Source organism: Polyodon spathula, chromosome 16, assembly GCF_017654505.1.
Source record: "Polyodon spathula isolate WHYD16114869_AA chromosome 16, ASM1765450v1, whole genome shotgun sequence".
Classification (NCBI taxonomy): domain Eukaryota; kingdom Metazoa; phylum Chordata; class Actinopteri; order Acipenseriformes; family Polyodontidae; genus Polyodon; species Polyodon spathula.
The window spans coordinates 2,056,473-2,078,229 of NC_054549.1; the positions used below are offsets into that span (position 1 = coordinate 2,056,473).

General features: G+C 40.5%; 1 protein-coding gene across 1 annotated transcript; it reads right to left on the bottom strand.

Moving 5' to 3' along the window:
• Nucleotides 1-3,604: 3,604 nt before the first annotated feature.
• LOC121329236 (prolyl 3-hydroxylase 1-like) lies at nt 3,605-20,828 on the bottom strand. The gene is made up of 15 exons (XM_041274726.1): nt 20,192-20,828; nt 17,963-18,115; nt 15,727-15,916; nt 14,849-14,980; nt 13,963-14,102; nt 13,519-13,608; nt 12,400-12,452; nt 11,743-11,864; nt 10,873-11,000; nt 9,440-9,535; nt 8,499-8,649; nt 7,092-7,209; nt 6,245-6,320; nt 5,149-5,289; nt 3,605-4,436 (listed from the first exon to the last, which is right to left on the bottom strand). Exons 1-15 carry the CDS (start codon nt 20,654-20,656, stop codon nt 4,095-4,097), a joined length of 2,397 nt encoding a protein of 798 aa, XP_041130660.1. The 5' UTR covers nt 20,657-20,828; the 3' UTR covers nt 3,605-4,094.
• Nucleotides 20,829-21,757: the final 929 nt, after the last annotated feature.

The window sequence follows — 21,757 nt, forward strand, 5'->3', positions numbered from 1 at the left end:
TTGACCCTGGCTCTAATGGTAGCAGAGTGTCATTTAGTGTGATGACGTGTCATTCGTTTTTCATCGGAGAAGTCTAGTGGGTATCGAAATTTGACACCAAACACCTCTACAAAATATTTCCATTACACACATTAATAATATACCCCATAAAACCAAAGGCAGTATCAGTTGTGAGAATTATTTTAATTGTTCAAGAGTATAGTGCTAATATTGATGCATGAAATGCGTAACAAAAAAGGAAAAATATACAGAATATTAAAACGTTTGCACTACAGTATACTGTACTGCATCCCTATGATACAAAAGACTATCAAACAAACAAACCCGTGTGGACTCCGCTTGCACAATTGCTGGGAACTACGCGACTCCATACAGGCTGAGAGAGTCTCCTCATCGGAATGAAAACAGCATGCCACGAATAGATACACGGTAATTGCCATTGTTTAAAAATTTAAATAAATATAAAACTAGTAATATTTTCAGCAGATTATTATTTTTTCCCCTGGCTTGGACTTTTGTTTAAACAACGTTCGGTTCAATACACTCAGAGCACATTGCGTTTGTATCCGGTTATTTTTCAGTATAATAAGTACAATAAATAAACAATAAAAATAAACCCCTTTGTTGGTCCCATCCAAGACATGCAGGGGTAGAACAATCAAGGCATTTATTAACTAGCTAACAAACACAGGGCTGTAAGCGGTCGGCAAAAACAAACAGACAAAAATACTGCTTAGATTTATCATTGTGATCTTAGTATAGCCCAATACCTTTAGCCTCCTGCACTTATAATACACAGCTCTTAGGATAATAATTTAAAGTTACATTGACACCTTTTAAAATGAAATCTCCAGACATACATGCAGGGCTCTAATTAAGGTTACATGCCCCGGCAAGAGCAGTACAGAGTCTGACGTTTTAACACATAGCGCAAAATAACACCCCACCGGATCTGGGACGATCTAGCACCAATGAACCGCTTCCAATATCTGTGTAGTTCATTACTAAAACATTCATTGTTATCGGAATGTTTTAGAATATGTTTTAGGGTTCCTTCAGTATTTCTGCATATTATCTGCAGCATCCATTTGTAAATATATTAAATTAATGACGTTAATGTTATTTATGTTTGATTTAATTGCTGCATATAGTACCAGCTAGACAGAAAGATATTTGAAAAGGCTTTATTTGAACCAAGCACTCCTTGGAGTAAATTGTCAAAAAGCTTGTGACCACTGATTATAGTTTTATTATGAAACTCTATGTCCAGGCAGTGCAACTTTATGATAAGCATTGAGTAACTCACACGCAGATGAGTCGGTCAATACTGCCATCTAGTGTTTATTGCAGGAAGTACAAGTTTAATTCCCTGATCTGTGAACTACTGCAGTAGTTTTGCTGATAAAATGGAACCAGTAGGGTTTTTGTAAATCTGACCAAAACCTGTTCAAGTCCTTTTTGGTTTTTGATTATTTAAATAAAGTTGTATTTTTAATAAACTCTTTCAAAATCACAAAGGTTCAGAAAAGGTTCGTAAAGGTCTATGAACTTGATTTAAATGAATCAAAACACGCTATCAAACATTCTTTAAATAATTGTAGCTCATGATTTAATGCAGTATAACTGTAAAGTAATATTTTAAAACTATACAGGTTGCATTCTAGTACTTGTGGATTTTTTAAAAATGTAACTTGTTGGTTTTCCTTATTAGCAAATACATTTTGTATTAAAATGTGATTACAAATCTACATAGGTGATGTATGTATTGAAAAGAAAAACTCCTGGTTTTATCAATTGTTATTAAAACAGTATTATTGGTTAATACCTAATATAGTGACATATTACTACTGGTTTTTTTTATTAACTATATATACACACACACACACACACACACACACACACACACACACACACACACACACACACACACACACAGTGGCTTGCAAAACTATTCAGGCCCCTGACCAATTCTCTCATATTACTGAATTACAAATGGTACATTGAAATTTCATTCTGTTCAATATTTTATTTTAAAACACTTAAACTCAAAATCAATTACTGTAAGGTGACATGTGTGTGTGTGTGTGTGTGTGTGTGTATATACAGGTTGTCTGATTTAAAACTATGTCCTAAATTTGGTGATGTTCTGTACATGTTAACTGAGACCAAGAATTCTGTGGTCCCTAGATTGGAGGACCACCTACATAAAAATCCACAAATTGGAAAGACTAAGAGCCTCCATCAATGGAGCATGGAGAATCCAGATGATACTAACAATATAATGGCACAGAGGCAAACAATTATCAATTATATATGCAACAAAGCAATGCATTAATTTAACAATAAGCACATCCCATGAAAATACTAATCTATTCTCCATGACAATATATATATATATATATATTGTCATGGAGAATAGATTAGTATTTTCATGGGATGTGCTTATTGTTAAATTAATGCATTGCTTTGTTGCATATATAATTGATAATTGTTTGCCTCTGTGCCATTATATTGTTAGTATCATCTGGATTCTCCATGCTCCATTGATGGAGGCTCTTAGTCTTTCCAATTTGTGGATTTTTATGTAGGTGGTCCTCCAATCTAGGGACCACAGAATTCTTGGTCTCAGTTAACATGTACAGAACATCACCAAATTTAGGACATAGTTTTAAATCAGACAACCTGATTGGCTTTTCACCTCTGCAATCCATTGAGTAGGGTAGTTATCTGTTGAACGAGGAAGTTTATAGACTGCAATTAAAAAGCATGATCGTTTACTCTGATCCTCGTGCTTGTGTTACAGTGCCTGCTTTACCAGTTAGTTTGGAATGTTTTAGGGAGATGGTTCTAATGGATGGCTGTGATATGAATAGTGAGGCAGTATTAGTAATATACAAGGACACATGGGAAAGCAGGGGTTGGGTTGAACGAACGTTCACAACAGACAGACGTGGGACTGGAATGCAAAATTAAAGCAGAGAAGAAAAATAACAAGATTAAACTGATCAAATGCCTTAATTAAAATGTCTCATTTAGTTGTATATCTATCACTGAATTTTATTACAACTTGGCTTGATTGGGTTACTTATTCCTAGGTGACATTTTTATTCTTCAGATATTAGACCTTGTTGACTTCCCAGTTTATTTCCCAAACTACAGATACATTCTAATTTCGTTTCTAAATGGGATGACACAGAGCAAGTTAATTTTGCTATTGCTGAAGACATGTGGTATATCAATATTGGAGCACAAGGACTGATTAAAAAACATATTCAAAATGTAATTCAAAGTTGTCTATGTCTTTGGATAGTCTTGACAAAGCTCTATTCCAATCACTGGTCTCTATTGTGTAAATTATTCATAACTTCTAAACACAGACAGAATTAAAGGTAAACCTTACACAGAACTGCATTTCTGTTACATACTGTATATGCAAAACTCTAAAATGCCATTTGCAGACAAATAACTGATGAATGCACCAACTAAAACTTGTATCACTGCTTAACAATGTTACTGTGCTTTTCCCATAGTAAAGCACAAAACTGAAGCCTTCTATTTTGAATGCACAATGGATATATTACAGAGATGATGGATCAGAGGAGGAAAGGATACAAAGACAGCATTCCCTCATAATATTCTCTTTATTTTTCAGGGTCTGTTGGTCATAATGACTCCGATTGCCATTATAAAGCACCCTTTATTGGTTCATTTAAAAATGTAAAACTTACCTCCCTTATTTGCATTGCGTCATGAGAAACAGCTTGCTAATCTAAATTCATGTAAAGCCCTTTTATCACGTTCAAGTGATGAGGCAGGGGAAAGTTAGCATTTCAAATAAACAATTGATTTTGCATTTACACATATTGATTTAAAACTTCATAATTACAGATAGCCAATCCTGTCTTTCCCTAGAATAAGAGAGACACTGTCTACAGAGCAGATATATTATATCCAGTGTTGCCCCATTCAAGAAAATCTAAAACAAAATAGCACACATGTAAATCACCCCCACAAAATACTTTATTGACCACAAAGTCAAACACATTTATATATATATAAAAACAATATCAAATTAAAACTGCTGCAAATTAAACTTATAACTCCTCTTTTCTGTCTCTTGAGTCCAGAGCTGAGCTGGTGGTAGAAGTGGGATCTCTGCTTTCTGAAACTTTCTGCTCAGTCTCTGCAGAGGAGACGGAGGCATTAATTGTGGAGGAGTCTGATACAAGTCCAGATTCTGAGTCTGTCTGGACCTCTGTTACTGGAGCCTGTTTCTCTGAAATAGAGTCTGTTTCCTCTTTGACGTCTGTCTGTGCGTTCCCTGGCGTCTCGGCAGTCTGTTTTGATTCTGCTGGGCTTTCTTTAGCAACCCCTTGAAATTCTGCATCAACTGGGCTAGAGAGCATTTTCAACAGCTCTTCTGCTTGGATTCTCTCCTGTCCAATAAACAAACATGTTTGTGTTCAAATATTGATGAAATGTTATTGTTAAGCAATGTTGTTACTGAGGAAATTATATTGTTTTGCCCTTCCTAGTTGACAAATGCAATTAAACTGTTTCACACAGTGGAAAAAGCTAGACTGAGGATCTTCGTACAACTGGTGCAGACAGTCACTCTTCTAGACTCTCCAGAGCCAGTAGCGCCTCCAGAATCTCTCCAGAGTTGACCATGGTGCTTTAGGGATGCCTGTAGGAGCTTCCTATTGACTGATTGGCATTTATTACATTTCTTATGTTTGAGACATAAATCTACATTTTCTAAGAATTGCACTGTATACCTAATATACACACACATTAGATTATTCTTGAATTTAGTACATGACTTGAAATTCACCAGCCCTGCACCCAGTCCTGGGTTTCAGAACTACTATACAATTACATAATTTATTTAAATGATCAGCAGCCAGGAGTTTGATGTTAAATAAATGGTTCCTCCCTTATAGCTGCCTGAGCAACTCCTGTTAGTAAAGCTACAGACTCAGAGTGACTTGTCTGATCTGACACTCAGGACTGGCAGTTTAATCTTATTCAGTTTAAAGAACTATTTGGTCAAAACTACAATGTCACACAGTAAGCACAAGATAGTTCCTTGTCAAACCAAATGTCTGATGAGATTCCCAACCCCAGATAGGGTTGAGCAGGCTGTACCTTTTCATTGTGCCTGGGGTCCAGGGTGAACCAGATTGCCACAGCGCAGCGCTGTCCCTTCGTCACGGCCCTCACTCCGTGAGGGTTCTCCTTGCCAGCTCCAAATCCAACAACTCGACCACACTTCGGCCTGACCTCCGCCTGCAGTTACAAAGGAAAAGCGTCGAGTCACTTAATGACAGACGTGCAGGTCTGGTGAAAGGCTTGCATTTTGCACTTGTGAAAGCATCTCTGTGTGTGTGTGTGTGTGTGTTCTGAAAGTGACAGCTTGCTCCTTCTATTCAGAGTATTATAATAACTTTGAGAGGTGGTTTCCTCGATATAGCCTTCCACAGGTGTCTATAAAACAAAGTATCATCACGAATCTACATTTACGGTATATGTAATCATTTCAACAAACAAATCCATTGAAATGCACACTACATCTCAGAGGAGCAGTTCCCAAGATATGAGACACCATGCTGTACCCCAGCGTCTCTCGTTCATTAAAGATACATAGGCTGAGAAGTCAGTTTATTTTAATCTAGTGTGAACTGTGTACTGTATTTTGATTATGGTTTTGGAGGAAACTGGTAGCAACACAAAATGTCCAATTTATGAGCAGAGACAAGTTACTGCAGAGGGATAGCCTATTTATTCTCAAAAGTAGTTTGCAACAAGTTATTTATAGTTTTTAAAATGTTTATGGAAGGGAAGAAATGTTTTCTGTATACTCTAGATGTGTAATAACAACACTGGAAGCTTTCTTGTGCAATGTCATGTGAACTGCACACAGAAATCCAGTACCATCATTCTTACTGGTCATTTTTTTAAATGGTTTTGCTATTTGGGGTAATGCGTTCAAGTTTTCAGTAAGAAAGGCATTCTTCACAGCCAGTGTCTGGTCTTTTTGAAAATGTCTGGTGTTTTGTGAATATCAGTGTTGTAAACAGTGTTTGTTTTAAATGATACACAGTTTGCTTAGCAATAGAATGTATTTGCGGTGCGGTCTGTCGCAGAGATCCGTTCACAATCTCATGAAATGTAGCACATTATTAGGGAGTATGGCTGAGACAGACTTAAAGCAATTAACACTGTGTATTTCAACACAACTTACTGTAACTGTTTTCGCGTCTAGCTCTGTGAAGATGAAGTTGCCACCTTCAAAGTCATCATTCAGATAAAGGATTGCACTGAAATCACAGAAGAATAAAATCAGTACACACAAACTAAAATGCTTAGGTGTTATTGCTCAGTGTAACAAAATATAATAGGATTTTGCACCCCCTGGTGGACAGAGGTTGCAGGTGTCTTTGAATGGGCCTGTTTTAAAACAGAACACATGCCATCCAGTGGACAATGTTGGAACTAAAAGCAGAGCCCCATTGGGAATTTCTAAACTTCCCTGCTAACTATACTTCTGTCTTTGACTTGCCTACACAAGGTCCCTAGATCTTTTGCCATTGGCCTTAGAGTGAATGTGGATAACTAAATAATCCCATATATTTTCTATTCACTGTATGCGTCTTTAAAGTGTAGTTTTGAAAGACATCTAGCAGACATGTACTTTCATTTTGAAACATCTGGTACTAAACTAGGATAAAGGAAACTCATGCACTTCTATGCTCATGCCACCTGGAGATTGAAATTGAACCCATCCTTCTTTCCTGTCAGTAACCAATCAGCAGCTTGCCCCAATGACTGATATGCTTTGCAGCCATTAAGATGCTTGATGCCACAGACACGGCTGAAGAGAAATGTCCTAGGAAGTGTAACAGATTTTCTGTAAAGCAAGCAAACTGAGAACTGTCTCTAACCCTAGCACAGTACCAGATATTTAAAATGAAAATGTGCTGTAACATGTGTTTTTTTGATACTGCACATTTGAGTTCCGTACAGTGAATGCACGTGTGGACAGTATTTAACACTTGAGGCTTTGCGCAGCCCAAGCCTTGCTCTTGTACCTGTAGTCCCGGTAGGTGTAGGCGGGGGTCTCTTTAATGCACTCCATGGCCTCGGAGTTCAGTAAGCAGTTATCCACGTGCACGGAGTGACTGAGATCTTCCCGGCCCTCCTGTTTCTCTGAAATACAAGAAGCACAAGGTTCCAGACACAGGCTCAGACTGTCCTCACTGCGGCTCTCATTCACGAAGCACAAAGTTCCAGACACAGGGTCAGACTGTCCTCACTGTGGCTCTCATTCACAAAGCACAAGGTTGCAGACGCAGGCTCAGACTGTCCTCACTGCGGCTCTCATTCGCAAAGCACAAGGTTCCAGACGCAGGCTTAGACTGTCCTCACTGCGGCTCTCATTCACAAAGCACAAGGTTCCAGACACAGGCTCAGACTGTCCTCACTGCGGCTCTCATTCACAAAGCACAAGGTTCCAGACACAGGCTCAGACTGTCCTCACTGCGGCTCTCATTCACAAAGCACAAGGTTCCAGACGCAGGCTTAGACTGTCCTCACTGCGGCTCTCATTCACAAAGCACAAGGTTCCAGACACAGGCTCAGACTGTCCTCACTGCGGCTCTCATTCACCCCCAGACAGGCTCAGACTGTCCTCACTGCGGCTCTCATTCACCCCCCCCCCCTCCTTTATTTACAAAATGAAGCCTCAAACTTGCAGGGAAATGAGAATATGGCCTACTCCTGCTGCTGCTGCAGTTCTGTCTTGATATCAAAGACAACACAGCATCGAAACTAACACTGCCTGGATAAGCTGTATATGTAATACATTACTTTATCATTTATTTTGTTGCCCATTTCTGTATGACTTTACAATGGGATGGAGGCATATTTTGAGTTCCCAGTAGAGACCAGGATATTGTGGGATCCGGACAGCCCTCCAGGTCATTGCTTTTATATTGGCTAAGCTGCAGGGATAGTAACAGACAGAAGAGCAGAGGACAGCAGCCACCCTGCAGACAGTCAGCAAGGCAGGAATCTTGGTTCTTGAGGTTTCCTAGCACAGGACATGGAGCTGATCATTTCAAATACACTGGCTAAGACGCTGGGCCGTTTGAAAGGCATTTCTGTAACTCTTACACGTTTTCTGTCACTTGGTTGTTGACAACATTCCTGCACACTAAAGAATCATTTTCTGCAGCTCTTTCATAACTCAGAGCTGAGAGTTGAAGATGCCTTCCACGGACAGCAGATTATTCTGTGTTGTCAGCATGCCCTGTGCTAACAAACACAGCAACATGGCAGCTTGTCAAGTTTCACGAGTTAGGTGTCAAATGATTATTTTCCACAAGTGGCACACTGTCACCCAACAGTGAGTCAGCCCCTGGACAGCAAAGGGACCCTGTTAACATTCACTCTTTCTTTAGTTAAGTGTTGCAGATGGTGAGGCTCTGTTTCCTCACCGTCGATGGCGGAGCGACAGACGAGGTGTGTGTAGGAGAAGTACAGCGGCGTCTCCAGATGGAAATACGACTCGAGAACCTTCCGCACCTTCTCGCTGAGGTCATGATACAGCCGGGCGCTCTTCAGGGGAACCTTGCCCTCCTGTGCCAGCTGCAACTCCAGAGACAAAAAATACTGAACACACAAGCTCAAGCTGCAGGGTGCTGTAATGAGTAATATTAGTTTTACACTTTCAACGATAGTTTAGCTTTGTATGCATTCGGCTTTATCAGAAAGTATAGCTGGTTGGCAGTCCAGTTTGTTTACATGCCCCATAAGTAGTTTATAAAGACACAAAAGTTCTCCCCCCTGGAAACCTGCTTGTTTCTTTGTCACATTGTGAACAAAATAGGGTTATACATTGCATCTTCACACTCTATAACAGAACTGTTAAGCTCACTATATTTTACAGAAAGCTAATAGTTTTGTTATTGAACATCAGAATCATCAAGGGTTCAGGACAACTATGCTGGCTGTGGAGCAGGGTAAGCTTCTATTAATCCCCACACAGAAATGAATCTTTTCTGGAAACCTCGTCTAGGATTGTATATACTGTATCTGCCACAGCATTTTTTTAATAAATGAATCAACACGTACAAATGCATACAAACACCTGCTGTACCTAGTACACTCTTTTGTGTAAATGGGTGGTTCCTCACATGACTGACTAATCTGTTATGCAATGGTAACTCTGGTGTGCATGCTGTAATATATCCTAGTCTCAAGTGTGTTTCAATCATGACTGGAAAGACAATAGAGGGCGCTTCTCTTCCCAACTCCCATGAAGGAGTCAGAGGGTAGCCTGTGCTGCCGTGTAATGTTTAGGATAAAAGTAAAGAAGGAATAAAAATAAAATAAAACACAAGAAACTAATTGAAATGATCGGAATAAAGCAGCTTGCCTTCAGTGCTTTGAGGACAGTGACTCCGTGGAACTTCTCGTTGGGTGTGTGCGGAGAGGGAGTCCCTCTGTACCCATCCCCCTGCAGAGCGGCTGCCTGGGGAGACACAGCAACGACTCAGCACAACACAAAGTTCAAAACGGCTGGCCTAATTAACATATACCTTCATTAAAATGTTATGCAATGGGAGTTTTGAATGTTACGACAAACAGCATCATCATCCCCTTTGTCTTAGCTATTATGGCATGTGTTGCTGTCTTACAAGTGTCATATTACATGCTGAAAAAGCACACTTGCATTATTTTCTCCGAACTGCGTTGCATTTGGAGGGCTGAACACATGACTGGATAGGTAATGCTTCCTAAAACACACCTGTGAAATCACTGCATGCTGGAAATAACTCACTGACAGAGGGAAGTGACTACTGTGTGAAATGCTCCTTGGTCTGTTTATACCCTGTAACGTATAGGGTTTCAGTTATGTTACATAGAAATGGGGTGGCCATCATCTGTTTGCATTAAACGCTCCTCAGCAGGGGAGCAGCCTGGCCCATAGAGCAGCTGTAGCAGGGTGAGGAGAAACAGTCCCTGGCGATTTTGTCTCTTTGACCCACTGGAGCACCAGGGCCAATGCTCCCTTTGAAATCCCCAGCAAAGACTGGCAACTTTGCACATCCAAGACACAAACCTGTGCTCCCCTGACTGTCTGCCTCATCCTGCACACCATGTGGCCCTGCCTTACCAGGTGTGCCACTCGAGGACCCCATCTCACTGTATCTTACTTGTGCTTGTGTTTAACCCTTTGCGACCCTGTCAGGCCAGGTCTGACATTACAGTTTTCCCTTTCTGGTCCAACGTCGGACCCTGTCTGACATCACCAAAATACGTTTTTTTTTTTCTCCGGAAAAAGCAGAGAAAACCTTTCAATGGCCGAGTGAAACTGAAACAAGCCGAGAGAAGCCAGAAAAAAAGGGGGGGGGGGGGGGGGGGGGGCTGATCTGAGCAATACACATAGCCCCTGCACCACAGAGCTAACACGGACATAAACAAACAAGATAGCTGCTTCCGCATCCAGCGGTCAAAGAACATCAGACATCTGCAGAGCTTTTTGAGATGTTATACTAATAAAATAATGACTTGGGTCACATTATTGAGGAGTTTGGTGACAAAATGAGTCATCAGAAGATGAGTTATCAGTATGCACGACTACGAAGAGTTATGTGATAAATACAGCGAACAAGGGGCGGGACGGGGCTGGAGATGCAGTACTGAGTGTCTTGTTGATATGCACTGCCTTTTAAACTTGTTTTACTGTGAAAAAAAAAAACTTTTAAAACAGTAAAATAAAAAGCGTGTAAAAATAAATTGGACCTGACGTGCCTGTCAGGCGCTGAATAAATGGACCGCTAATGGTTAATCTTTCAAGGCACTCACATTGGACAGATGGTGGAGCTCCCTGCACTCCTCTTCTGTCCCCACCCCATCCAGCACCGCCCTCTGGGACCCGTTCAGCTCCTTGGAGGTCATGCTGACGGTGATACCATCGAACAGCACATTGCCACCTGCAATCGTTAGGGAAAAGGGTGTTACAGAAGCTAGGTGTTCCATGACAGACAGCTCACTCCTTTAATCACCTTCTACTAACACACCAGATCCACTGGGCTGAAACAGGACACACTCCAGGAATGCCCTCTTCATTCTGCTAGGGCTGTGTGGATGGTGAACTAGCTCACTGAGCATTTTAAAAGCAGTTCCTCTCATCCCAGGCATGACATTGCTACTGCTGTTCCGAGCCAGTAAACCGACAATGAAAATATGTTACAAAACTAGCAAATGCAGCTGATTCATCATGTAAGCATGACCTTTTCTTTGACCTAACTCAAGCCATCGCTGTCTTTAACTTCTGTGAAAAAAAAGTTTCACTCCATTTATCCTGAAATTGCCTGTTCCCTGTACTGCATTTCTTTTTTTTTTGGACCCACGTTCCATTTTTACAATATTGCCTCTAATAGTGCAATAGTGCAATTCACACTACCAGTACTTCCTCACGCACAGAGGACATGTGATCTGTGCTTCAAGGGTGGGTGACTTGCAGTGGACTGATAGAATTAAAATAACTCAATAACAGTCTGTGCTTTCTGAAATATTTAACTGCTAACATATTTAACATATGGAAATTAAACACAAAGTGCGCTTTTTATAATGAATTTGTATGCCACCTGTCCACAGGCCACAGTGTGGGCATCCCTGTTTTAACCTGAAGGCACCAGCTTTTCCCTGGAAGACCAGGCCACTCCTCCTCACCTTCTCTGACCAGCTGGGTGATTTCGTTCGACTCCTTGCTCTTCTCCTCCACCAGGTTCTCTATCTCCTTCATCAGGTTCCCAATCTCCTCAGAGATCCGGGCTGCTGTCTCCCGTTCCGTCCTGCAGAGAGGGGGTTGGGTTACAGCCACAGAGACGCACTTATACAGGCCTTCAGACCAGGTCATGAACCGGACTGCAGGGCTCTGAACTTGGCCGCTCGCACTGACACAACATTTCAATACATTAAATATACAGAATGCAAAACTTCCACTGTCAATGAGCAGATTAACAATTACGAGCTTGAGAGCTGCTCTCCAGTTCCAGTTGACTGCCATGTGTAATGTAGGCTACTGTAGATCAGCCAGGGTGTCTTTATTTAGCAAGCGCCAGCACCCTCTAGTGCACAGCAGGATACTGCCAGCAAAACTAAAGGAAGCTTGATCCAAAGTGGCAGAACGCAAATGGCGCCGGCTCTTTCTTCTAGAAGACACCAGGCAGGTCTAGTCTGTGTTACATATACAGTGCAATCTATGGCAGTCCTCCAGAACTGAAGAGCAGCCGGATAGTGACTGGCAGCTGCAGCTGGATTGTATTGTACTGTATTGTATTGTATTGTATTGCCCAGTTTGAACACTTCTACTGATTTCATTCTTACTTTTGTTTGTCTCGCAGCCTCTGAGGCATGATTTCTTCAGGAGTCCACGTGTCCTAGAAGTGGAAACAAAGAGAAATCGGTCATTATCAGAACTTACATACATCCCTGGGAGACAGCATGTCACCCGAGCGTATTCCTATTGTTGGGCACAGCTTTAGTTGCACTGTCCCTTTCTTATGGAAGTCTGCCCAGCTGCATTTGAAATTGTACTTCAGTTTTTCAGTTTAAATCTTCTCTCAAACATACCTCATTTTTGCGGTCTTCTCTTCTTTGCTTCCTAGATTTTGAAACTAAGATTTTGTATCTTGTTTTTTACCAATGTACTTGGGAAATTCAGCTTTTATCTTGTTTGTACTTACGTTTACAATGTTTAGATGCTATTGTGCAGCGCCTTGGGACACTGTGTGAAAGGTACTATATTTAAATTAAAATTATTATTATTATTATTATTATTATTATTATTATTATTATTATTATTATTAACCATTCATTAGCATCTGCCAAATGATTACTAGAGTAAAGATCACAAGCTTTTGGTTGGCAGTTATGGGCGCCATCATAAAGTTCTCTAGAAAGAGATATTCTTAAGATGCATTATCTGAACTCCTTCATGGAAATGATTCATCTACCCTTACAAAAGTTACCACAGTAACTTTCCACAGTTATTTTGCATTTTCCCCATGTTTTTCCCATTGTTATGCTATGCATGTACCATAGTTTCCCACGGTTTGCAAAGTTTTTTTTTTTTTTTTTTATGCTTTACCATACCTCTCTGGGCTTTACAATGCTTACCTGTGCTTACAAGACTACACTTTGTTATGCTTTTACTGTGGGAACTGGAGGCTATTCCAGTCAAATGAGTTTCTAACTTGACAAGCTTAAAATGATCAAATAAACTGTTCTTGTGGATAAATGAATTGAATCTATTTTCAAGTAGCACTTTTACCTGTTTAAAATAAGTAATGTAAGTAACATCCCTAGTTGCACTGCTTTCCTAGAGACAGGTTACTATTTCAGGGGCCATTCTAGTGCTGAATTTACCTCCTCAGGATGCCCCTGTTGCAAGTGATATTTATCATGAGGGGGAGAAAAGAGAAGAAGTCAAAATGCTTCACGTACCGGGTCAACAAAAGCCATTCCAAAGATGTCATAGGCGAAGTACAGCAGTTCTTTCTCCAGGAGAGACTGCTTCATGTATTGCTGGATATTCTGGGAGGGACGGGGGAGGGAAAGAGGAGGTTAACGTGTGTTACAGACTACAGTACAATTCCAAGGGCTTCATAGTTTTCATGACCTTGCCCCAAAACATTTTATTTCAAGTTTTTCAGGCCCAAATAAAATATATAGTAGTAACTAGACAGGGTTTATAAAAATACATTTAAAAAATCAGTAACTTTGCTTGAAATAATGCAATATAAATAAATGGAAAGATATTACCCAGATGTAATAATGAAGGTTACAGTAACATTGTCACAGTGCTGCACTGTGGTGCAGGTGGAGTTGGTTCTGCAGCATTGCTCAGCAGAGCTCTTGGTCTTGCCCTGGTTGCTATGAACAGCCTACCTCTCTAGCAGCGATTGTTGCAGCCCTCTGCTCCCCCAGCACTGCCGAGTAGTAAGCCAGGTTCTGAATCATCACATCATCATTGGGTCGGAAGAGGAGGTAGGTTTTTGCACATTCAATGGCTTTTTCATACTTCTCACCTGAAACAGGAATGGATACGTTTCAGCCAAACCAATGGGGACTTGGTTCAAATTTGTAGTTTTTAGGCTCCTCATGCAAACCTGGGGATGCTTATGTGCTGACTGTGTCCGTGTATCTGTCTGTCTGTCACACACTGCATGGTGAATATGACAACAGCCTTGATTTTGCACCAGTCTTCACTAAAATTTATAAGACGTGTCGGATTGCACTTTGCTGTATTCCGATAAACTTTTCCACAGATATTTGATTAAGCGATTCTATTTGATGGTTTCAGGTACTGTGTTTTAAGTGTTTTGAGGACCCTCTGCATGTGCACGGACTAGTTTTCACAAACACTTTATTGCAAAACATTCAGATCAAAGAAATCACATTCTAAATCATGTATGAAAAAACATCTTATCTTGTCTATAGAGGTCAGTTCAAGAGAGCAGTTCAATTAGGAATGCATGAAAGAACAGGGAACGTATGCAGATAGAGGTTATTCCACAGCTATCACTCCTGTCTCAACCTGTCAGATTGTAGAATTAAATGAATTAAAGATGTGTGCATGTCTCATTTGTATTCTGCCTATAAAGAAATGCAGTCTCCAATATTAATTGAAAATTACACAGAAGTGTAATAGTATAATATAACTGAATATGTGTGTAGGGTCAGATTTTACATTACCACTAGAAAATATATTTTGACAAGACTATGGAGCAGCAGGGCAGTCCCATTGTGTTACTGTACAGGAATGGCCACTCACTGTTGTAATAGGCAAACTGCAGGTAGTTGAAGTGTGCAGGGAGGAAGTCCTCAATGGGTTTGTCCTGGCCGGGCCTGGTAGCCAGCTCCACAGCACAGTTCTGTTTGCAGTTCAGCACCTGAATGTAGTGATCTGAGAGAGAGAGAGAGAGAGAGAGAGAGAGAGAGAGAGAGAGAGAGAGAGAGAGAGAGAGAGAGATTGCTATGCTTTTTCCAGCTTCTAATTTTATTGATCACAATTTAACAAGCCACTTTACAGATATATGCAATAATGAAAGTGTGACATACAGATGAACAATCGTACGGACAGACATTCCCAGAGCCCCAGACTTGAATACAATCCATTAACTTAGGCTTATTAATGTCAATACCAAGTTTCACCAACTGGTAAACTGTTTAATATGATTTATTGTAATGCCAGCAAGTGTCTTCATGTGCTTTACTTACTATTACAAGAACAAGAGTCTGATTAAAAACCTAGACTTTAATAAAAACACATTTTAAAAAAGAGGTACTATTTATTAATTTACTTATTTTAAGTATCAACATTGTAGTTATGTATAAATGTCGTGCGTAATTAATTATCAACACATTGAACACTGTGTACCTGTGATTGTGTAGAAGAGGTCTGTACTGTGTACCTGTGATTGCGTAGAAGAGGTCTGCACTGTGTACCTGTGATTGCGTAGAAGAGGTCTGCACTGTGTACCTGTGATTGCGTAGAAGAGGTCTGCACTGTGTACCTGTGATTGTGTAGAAGAGGTCTGCACTGTGTACCTGTGATTGTGTAGAAGAGGTCTGCACTGTGTACCTGTGATTGTGTAGAAGATGTCTGCACTGTGTACCTGTGATTGCCTGGAACAGGTCTGCACTGTGTACCTGTGATTGCCTGGAACAGGTCTGCACTGTACTCCAGGTAGTTGTAGCCGTCATAGTCGTAGGCCCCCTCGCAGATCGCACGGCACTCCAGGTCAGCTGAGAAGTAGGCCTCCAGGGCCCTCTCGAAGGGCTCGATCGCGGGCTGGAACTGATCGTCACTGTAAAGCTTCACCCCCTGCCGGAACTCCTCCTGCATGTGAAAACACAAAAATCAACTGTGATTGAAGACAGACAGAGGCATCGAGTGGCACTGCAGCAAAAGAAGTACCGACAACAATGACTGCTGATTTCACATTCATCTATTCAGTAACTTTGACTTTTTTTATTATTTTTTTTATGCGTTATTTAAGATTGGCCCCAGCACAAAATATTTCAGCGCAAACTATACAAAAATAAGGAACTGAGTTAGCTTAAGTCTGTTATTTTTAAAGAAAAAACCCACAGAAAATCGTTAATTGTATAAAACTTGAATCAAACAATTCAGTAATAGAATTTAGGGGGGCAGGTCGATCCAACACTTGTTTGGAAATGATGAAGTTTGCAAACTTTTGGACGGTAGCAAAATGTCCAAAATCTTGGGGCACGGACTGCAAGCACAATCACACTGCTATAGTTGTGTACAGTACACTATATCTGCCAAAGCGTGGGGTTACTGGTGTTTAATCGAAATAATAAAGACGGCTTGGAGCAAAATTCATCTATTACAAGATTCACAATGTCCAACTCTACACAAATGCAACTTGAAAGAAAGGGAGTCAGTACTAGAGCTGTGCTGATACTCGTACTTTACACAGAGTTACCTTTAAGAAGTATGTGTCAGCAGGTATTAAATAAATTAAAACACACCTATTTATTAATGCATTGATTTCAGAACAGGAAAAGCTGCCCATCGGAAGCACATGTTCCTCTCATCCGGGGCACTGACATTTTTTCTCCCTACCAAGGCCATAAATTTACAATGAAGATATGTTGCAAAACTAGCAAATGCAACTGATTCGTCACGTAACCATGACTTCACCCTAGCTGAGCTACCGCTGTGGAAACTGGGATATGCATTTCTTTCTCATGTTTAATCAGAGATAAAACCTTGCCCAGGAATACAATCCCACAATTCACTGCAGAAATGACACGGGCCTAAGGAAACAAAGGAAAGTGGGGGAAAAAAAAATTTCAGATCAAAAGGATAAAAAAGGTAAGACAAATAATCGCTTATAGAATATAAATGAGTTTGATCACGACAGGTTCTATATTAAATAACACTGCCAGTGTTATTGATTGATACACAATAATTGTGCAAAAAAGGGACAGCGAGGGATCGCATTGTTTTCTGTAGAGAAATTAACACATTTTATTCCATTTAATTAATACCTAACAACTTCAAATTTCTTAAAGGTAACTGCTCGTAAAAGGTTTCAGCACAGCCCTAATCACTATTATACCGAATACAGATTTGATTGGGGGGAGGCTAGCCATTGTGCCACTGTACTGTATTATTGTACTGCACATCAGTACAGTGCACTCACTGAGGTAAGGGTGGGGTTACAGTGGCTATCCGTGAGTCTGAACATTAGGGATAGCCATGGTTCAATTTGCCCGGTAAGTTTGAGGAAAGTTTCAGGACTACGCTGCAGGGAAGTTAGTTTGATCAACTTATAATTCATTTCAAGCAGTATGTTAAGTTTTTTTTTTTTTTACTGTGTCCTGTCCTCTTGTGTGTCAATACTAGCCAAGGCAATTCCAAACGTAGGCAAGCATCATTAAACACCCACACCAGCTTCAAGCACGAGCAGCAGGAAGGCAGCCAAGTGTTTCATAGGATACTGGAGTCCAGTGGAAATGTATAGGAATGTGCCAGTAAAACTGATCACTGGGGCAGCGTATCGCATCTAAAAGGTGTCTTCATTTGCCTTTGATGTCTTTTTTATTTTATTTTTACCTACAGCTTGGTCCTTGCCAGCAAACCAATAACAAAGTGGTAGACCACTAGATGGTGCTGGCTCTTACATTTTAAAATGCTGACTGATAGATACAGCCTTCTTTAGATATAAAAATGACAAAGACACTAGAACTGAGGAGCAGATCCTGAACTTCGGGGATAGAATGTGAAGACACTGATTTACCCAGACAGATTCATTCTGTGGCTGTAAGAGGCAAGGGCTGGACGTGAACACGTAACCTCGCGGCTTACAGCTGTGATCACGTTCCAGGTCTCTGTCTTGTTGCCTTTGTGTCTCACCATGTGTGGCTTTGCTTCCAGGTCCTTGAAGTTGGACTCCTGCACTCCTGCCATCATCTTGTAGTACTCCAGGTTCTGCCTCATCTCCTCGTGCTCGGGGTTAGCAATGTAGAACGTGTTGGCAGCAGCGACAGCCTTCTCCAGCTTGTTAATCTGAGGGAAGAGGGCATGCACTGAGTTCTGCTTCTATTAGAGACCAGTTGGATCATCTCTCTGCTACAGAGTTGTGCATTGTCTGTTGCCAAATATTAAAGGATGCAGTTCTGTTACTGAGTTTAATGCTCTTTTATTGGAGTGTCAAAGCTTTTTTATAAAGGTGTGATGCCCTATACATATATGCTACCTGTTAGAGATCTGTTTGTTTCTGCCTTAGTTACCCAGATCAGCTATACTTAACAGGGTTTGAACTTTCTGGTTATTTCAATTGGTTCACTCTCAATTATTCTCATAATGTAGGAAAGGTCTCAGAGACAAGTCCTTCAATGCAGTCTTGTTTAATAGAATTCTAGATTCTCCCCAACACCCAAACAGGCAACTCCATTATCAGCTCAATGCTCATGAGATGAGCCCCTATTTATATCCCTCGGAAGTCATGTCACCTGACAAACCATTCTCAACACAGGTTAATATACAGGATGTTTATTATCATCACACAAGACCAGTCGATAAACACAGCCTGTTTGAATAATGCAAAGGAGTGTCAATGCTGTATATCATCTTTGTCAGATGAATGGGTCTGAAGCATGGTGTGGTGCACTCCATCCACTTAAAAACATATTTTACAGTTGACATAAGGTCAAAGGTCATATGGTTCCCTCATTACATGGGGGTGTTTGGATTTTAAAGTTTTGGTTTTTAAGTCTACCACAGCTGTGGCTAAAAGTTTTGCATCACATAGAAATTTAGGATTGTGGCATACTTTGAAAATAACTACTTAAACATAATTTGGATATTTTATTTAACATCATGTAATGGAAGACAAATTTATACCGCAAAAGTCTACTAGAAGCCATAATAGTAATACAGTATTTCATGTTAGATTTCAAAATGTGTTTTTTTTGTTCTTCATTTTTGACAGGTGTCCGCTATGTATGTGGTAGCGGTGTGTAGTTCGATATGTTAATGTAACTTTATGAAGCTAAATTCGATAATTATCAGAGGTGGAACTTTTGGTCACAGCTGTAAGTAAAACGTTTTCATGCAAACCACTAACAAAACAACCCGAACATCTGTAAAATGTTTGTTCACGTTATTTTTGGACATGCAGTTAATTAAAATATAGGTACTGTACTGTACTGTAATATAGTGCCCTGCCTGCATGCATTGATGGACACAAAGGAGCAGCTGTCTCCTCCTTGGAAGACTGGGAAAACGAGCAGCCAGCAGTGTTGCGCTCACTACGTGGCAGCGGACTCGCGGGGGAAGGACTCTTTAAAATCATAGGTGTGGGGGTTGGGGTGTTATCTCAGTGTTTACCAGCTCGACATAGTGTGACAAACGCGTTTAAACTTTTAATAATGGTAAAGAAATTGGAAAACGAACCGTTTATGCATAAAACTGCAAGCTTATTGTAGTGTAAAATATGCTACCATGCAGAAGGATATTTTTGTTATTTATTTTTTTTGTTTTATTATACAAACACCAGTGCATACCATTGTTTTCATAATGTACTTGTGTATTTTCACAACTTTGAGTGTCTTCCTGTACAGTGTAAACATATTACTGTACTCGTACAGTTAGCAGACATTCGGCAAATATATATAACCCAGGGCCGAAACTGCACGTCATATATCTGGAAACATCACTATTGCACTCTTCCAAGAAGAGCCCTTTGCTGCAGTGCATCTGAACAAGTTAACCGTGTGCACTTTTATTTCCTACAACTCTTGTATCTTTTTAGTGTCTGTGGCACAAATAATCCGTGCTGTACAGTTGCATTAACAATAAAACTGTGGAAACGTTTCATTGAAAAGAAAGTTACATTTTAATTTAAAATGATACTTTTTCATTTGTAATCTCGTTGGATCGAGATAACAATAGCATCTGCGTCAAACGGTGTGGAGTGAGAATATGCCTGGAACTGATTTTGCAGCTTGCATACTGAAATTAATAATGCTTTAAATAAAGTTATCTGTGAAACACCAGGCTGGTACATTTTTATTTAAAATGTACACTGGGTTGCATTTATTGCATAATAAATGCATTTTGACTTGGTTTTAAGTTACCTACCTTAAAATAAGCCACTTGGAGGTAATTATAAGGGCTCCTCTTCCTAAACTCCAGGGCCACTTCCTCGCTGACTTTGTGGAGAGATGCGGGCCCCACTTTCTCCATCTCACACTCATGTATGCACGCGGCCCTTCTGACCACTTTTTGGAAAAAGCCGAGGTCTTCAACTGGTCCCATCCCTGGCAGAGCCATGCCCAAGCCCGGGAGAGGTTCACCGAAGCTGGTCTGGTTGGCGCAAAGGAGACAACAGTGTGCCTTCGCCCGGCGGAGTGCCCCCTTGTTTCGCAGTGCTCGCTCCATGTTCAAGATGACCGATTTCCAGTCTCCGGTGTAATAAGCCTCGATCGCGTTGTCGTACAGCAAATCATAGGGCTCTAACGGGGCATTGCTGTTCAGCTGTATGTCGGCAGCGGACTTTGGAAGCTGGGAGACGGCGAGAAGGAGTGTGCCAAGGAACCAGAACATGGTGATGAATCGGGCCGCGCTGGTGAGAGATCTGCAGCGTTCCACTGGGTTAGTATCGTCTACACTGTGGAGGAATCCTAAACTCTCAGCCCTGCCGTGGGACACGCTCCGATTGCAGGAGGTGGAGTTAGCGGAGACCCTCCGAACACTCCCTTTAAACTTCTGTGCAACGCAAAACACAAACAAGCTACTAAACTAATCTGAACTGCACTCAACGATGTGTATTTGTTTATATATGAATAAGTATAGCCAGCACGTGAAGCAAGAAAATGTCTTCAGTTTAGAGATAAAATACACAATGTAACAGAAACTGGTTTATTTATATAACTATGCAAACTGAATAACTATGTAAAACACTTGCAATAATATTACAACAGTGTTACCTCCCTTTCACTCAAAGCGAAATAGGGCGTCAGCCAAATAATAATAATAATAATAATAATAATAATAATAATAATAATAATAATAGTAATCAGGATGCCACTGTGTGTAACTCATGCATATACCTGTAATACATTGCTATTATCCACTGTTAATAATGGGGATTCACACCAAACACTGATTTAGAGTTGGGAGTTGCTAAGTCTATCTTATACAGGACTTTGACATTCTTTGAAATATGTATGTAAAGTTAAACTTCTTGCACAGCATTTAGGCTTGGCCTTGGACTTAAATCAGCTTTGAAAAAAGTTACACGTTTGCTGCTTTAGATTAGTCACATCACAGTTTGTGGGAATTTGCCATTCACGACTAGAACAAATGAGATTCGTTGTCTCAATTTAGCCCCTATTTACAGTCCGCTTCTGTGATTTTACTGAAGCGTGCTATCGCTGGTTTCCCCACCAGGTGGCGCGCTATTGAATCTCCTATAATATGCCGGCAAATCAAGTTAAGTGACATGATAAGTGCACATATTCTCCCATCAAAACAGAACGACCATTGGACATCTAACCTGCTCTTAACACCTGTATTAGTATTTAAACCTGCTCCGAACACTGACCATCCCAGTACTTTATAGCAAACAACATCAACACAGTGTTCTTTTTCTTGGCAGTCAGATTGTATTGAAATAATACTGGGTTGGTACAGTATTATTTTAGT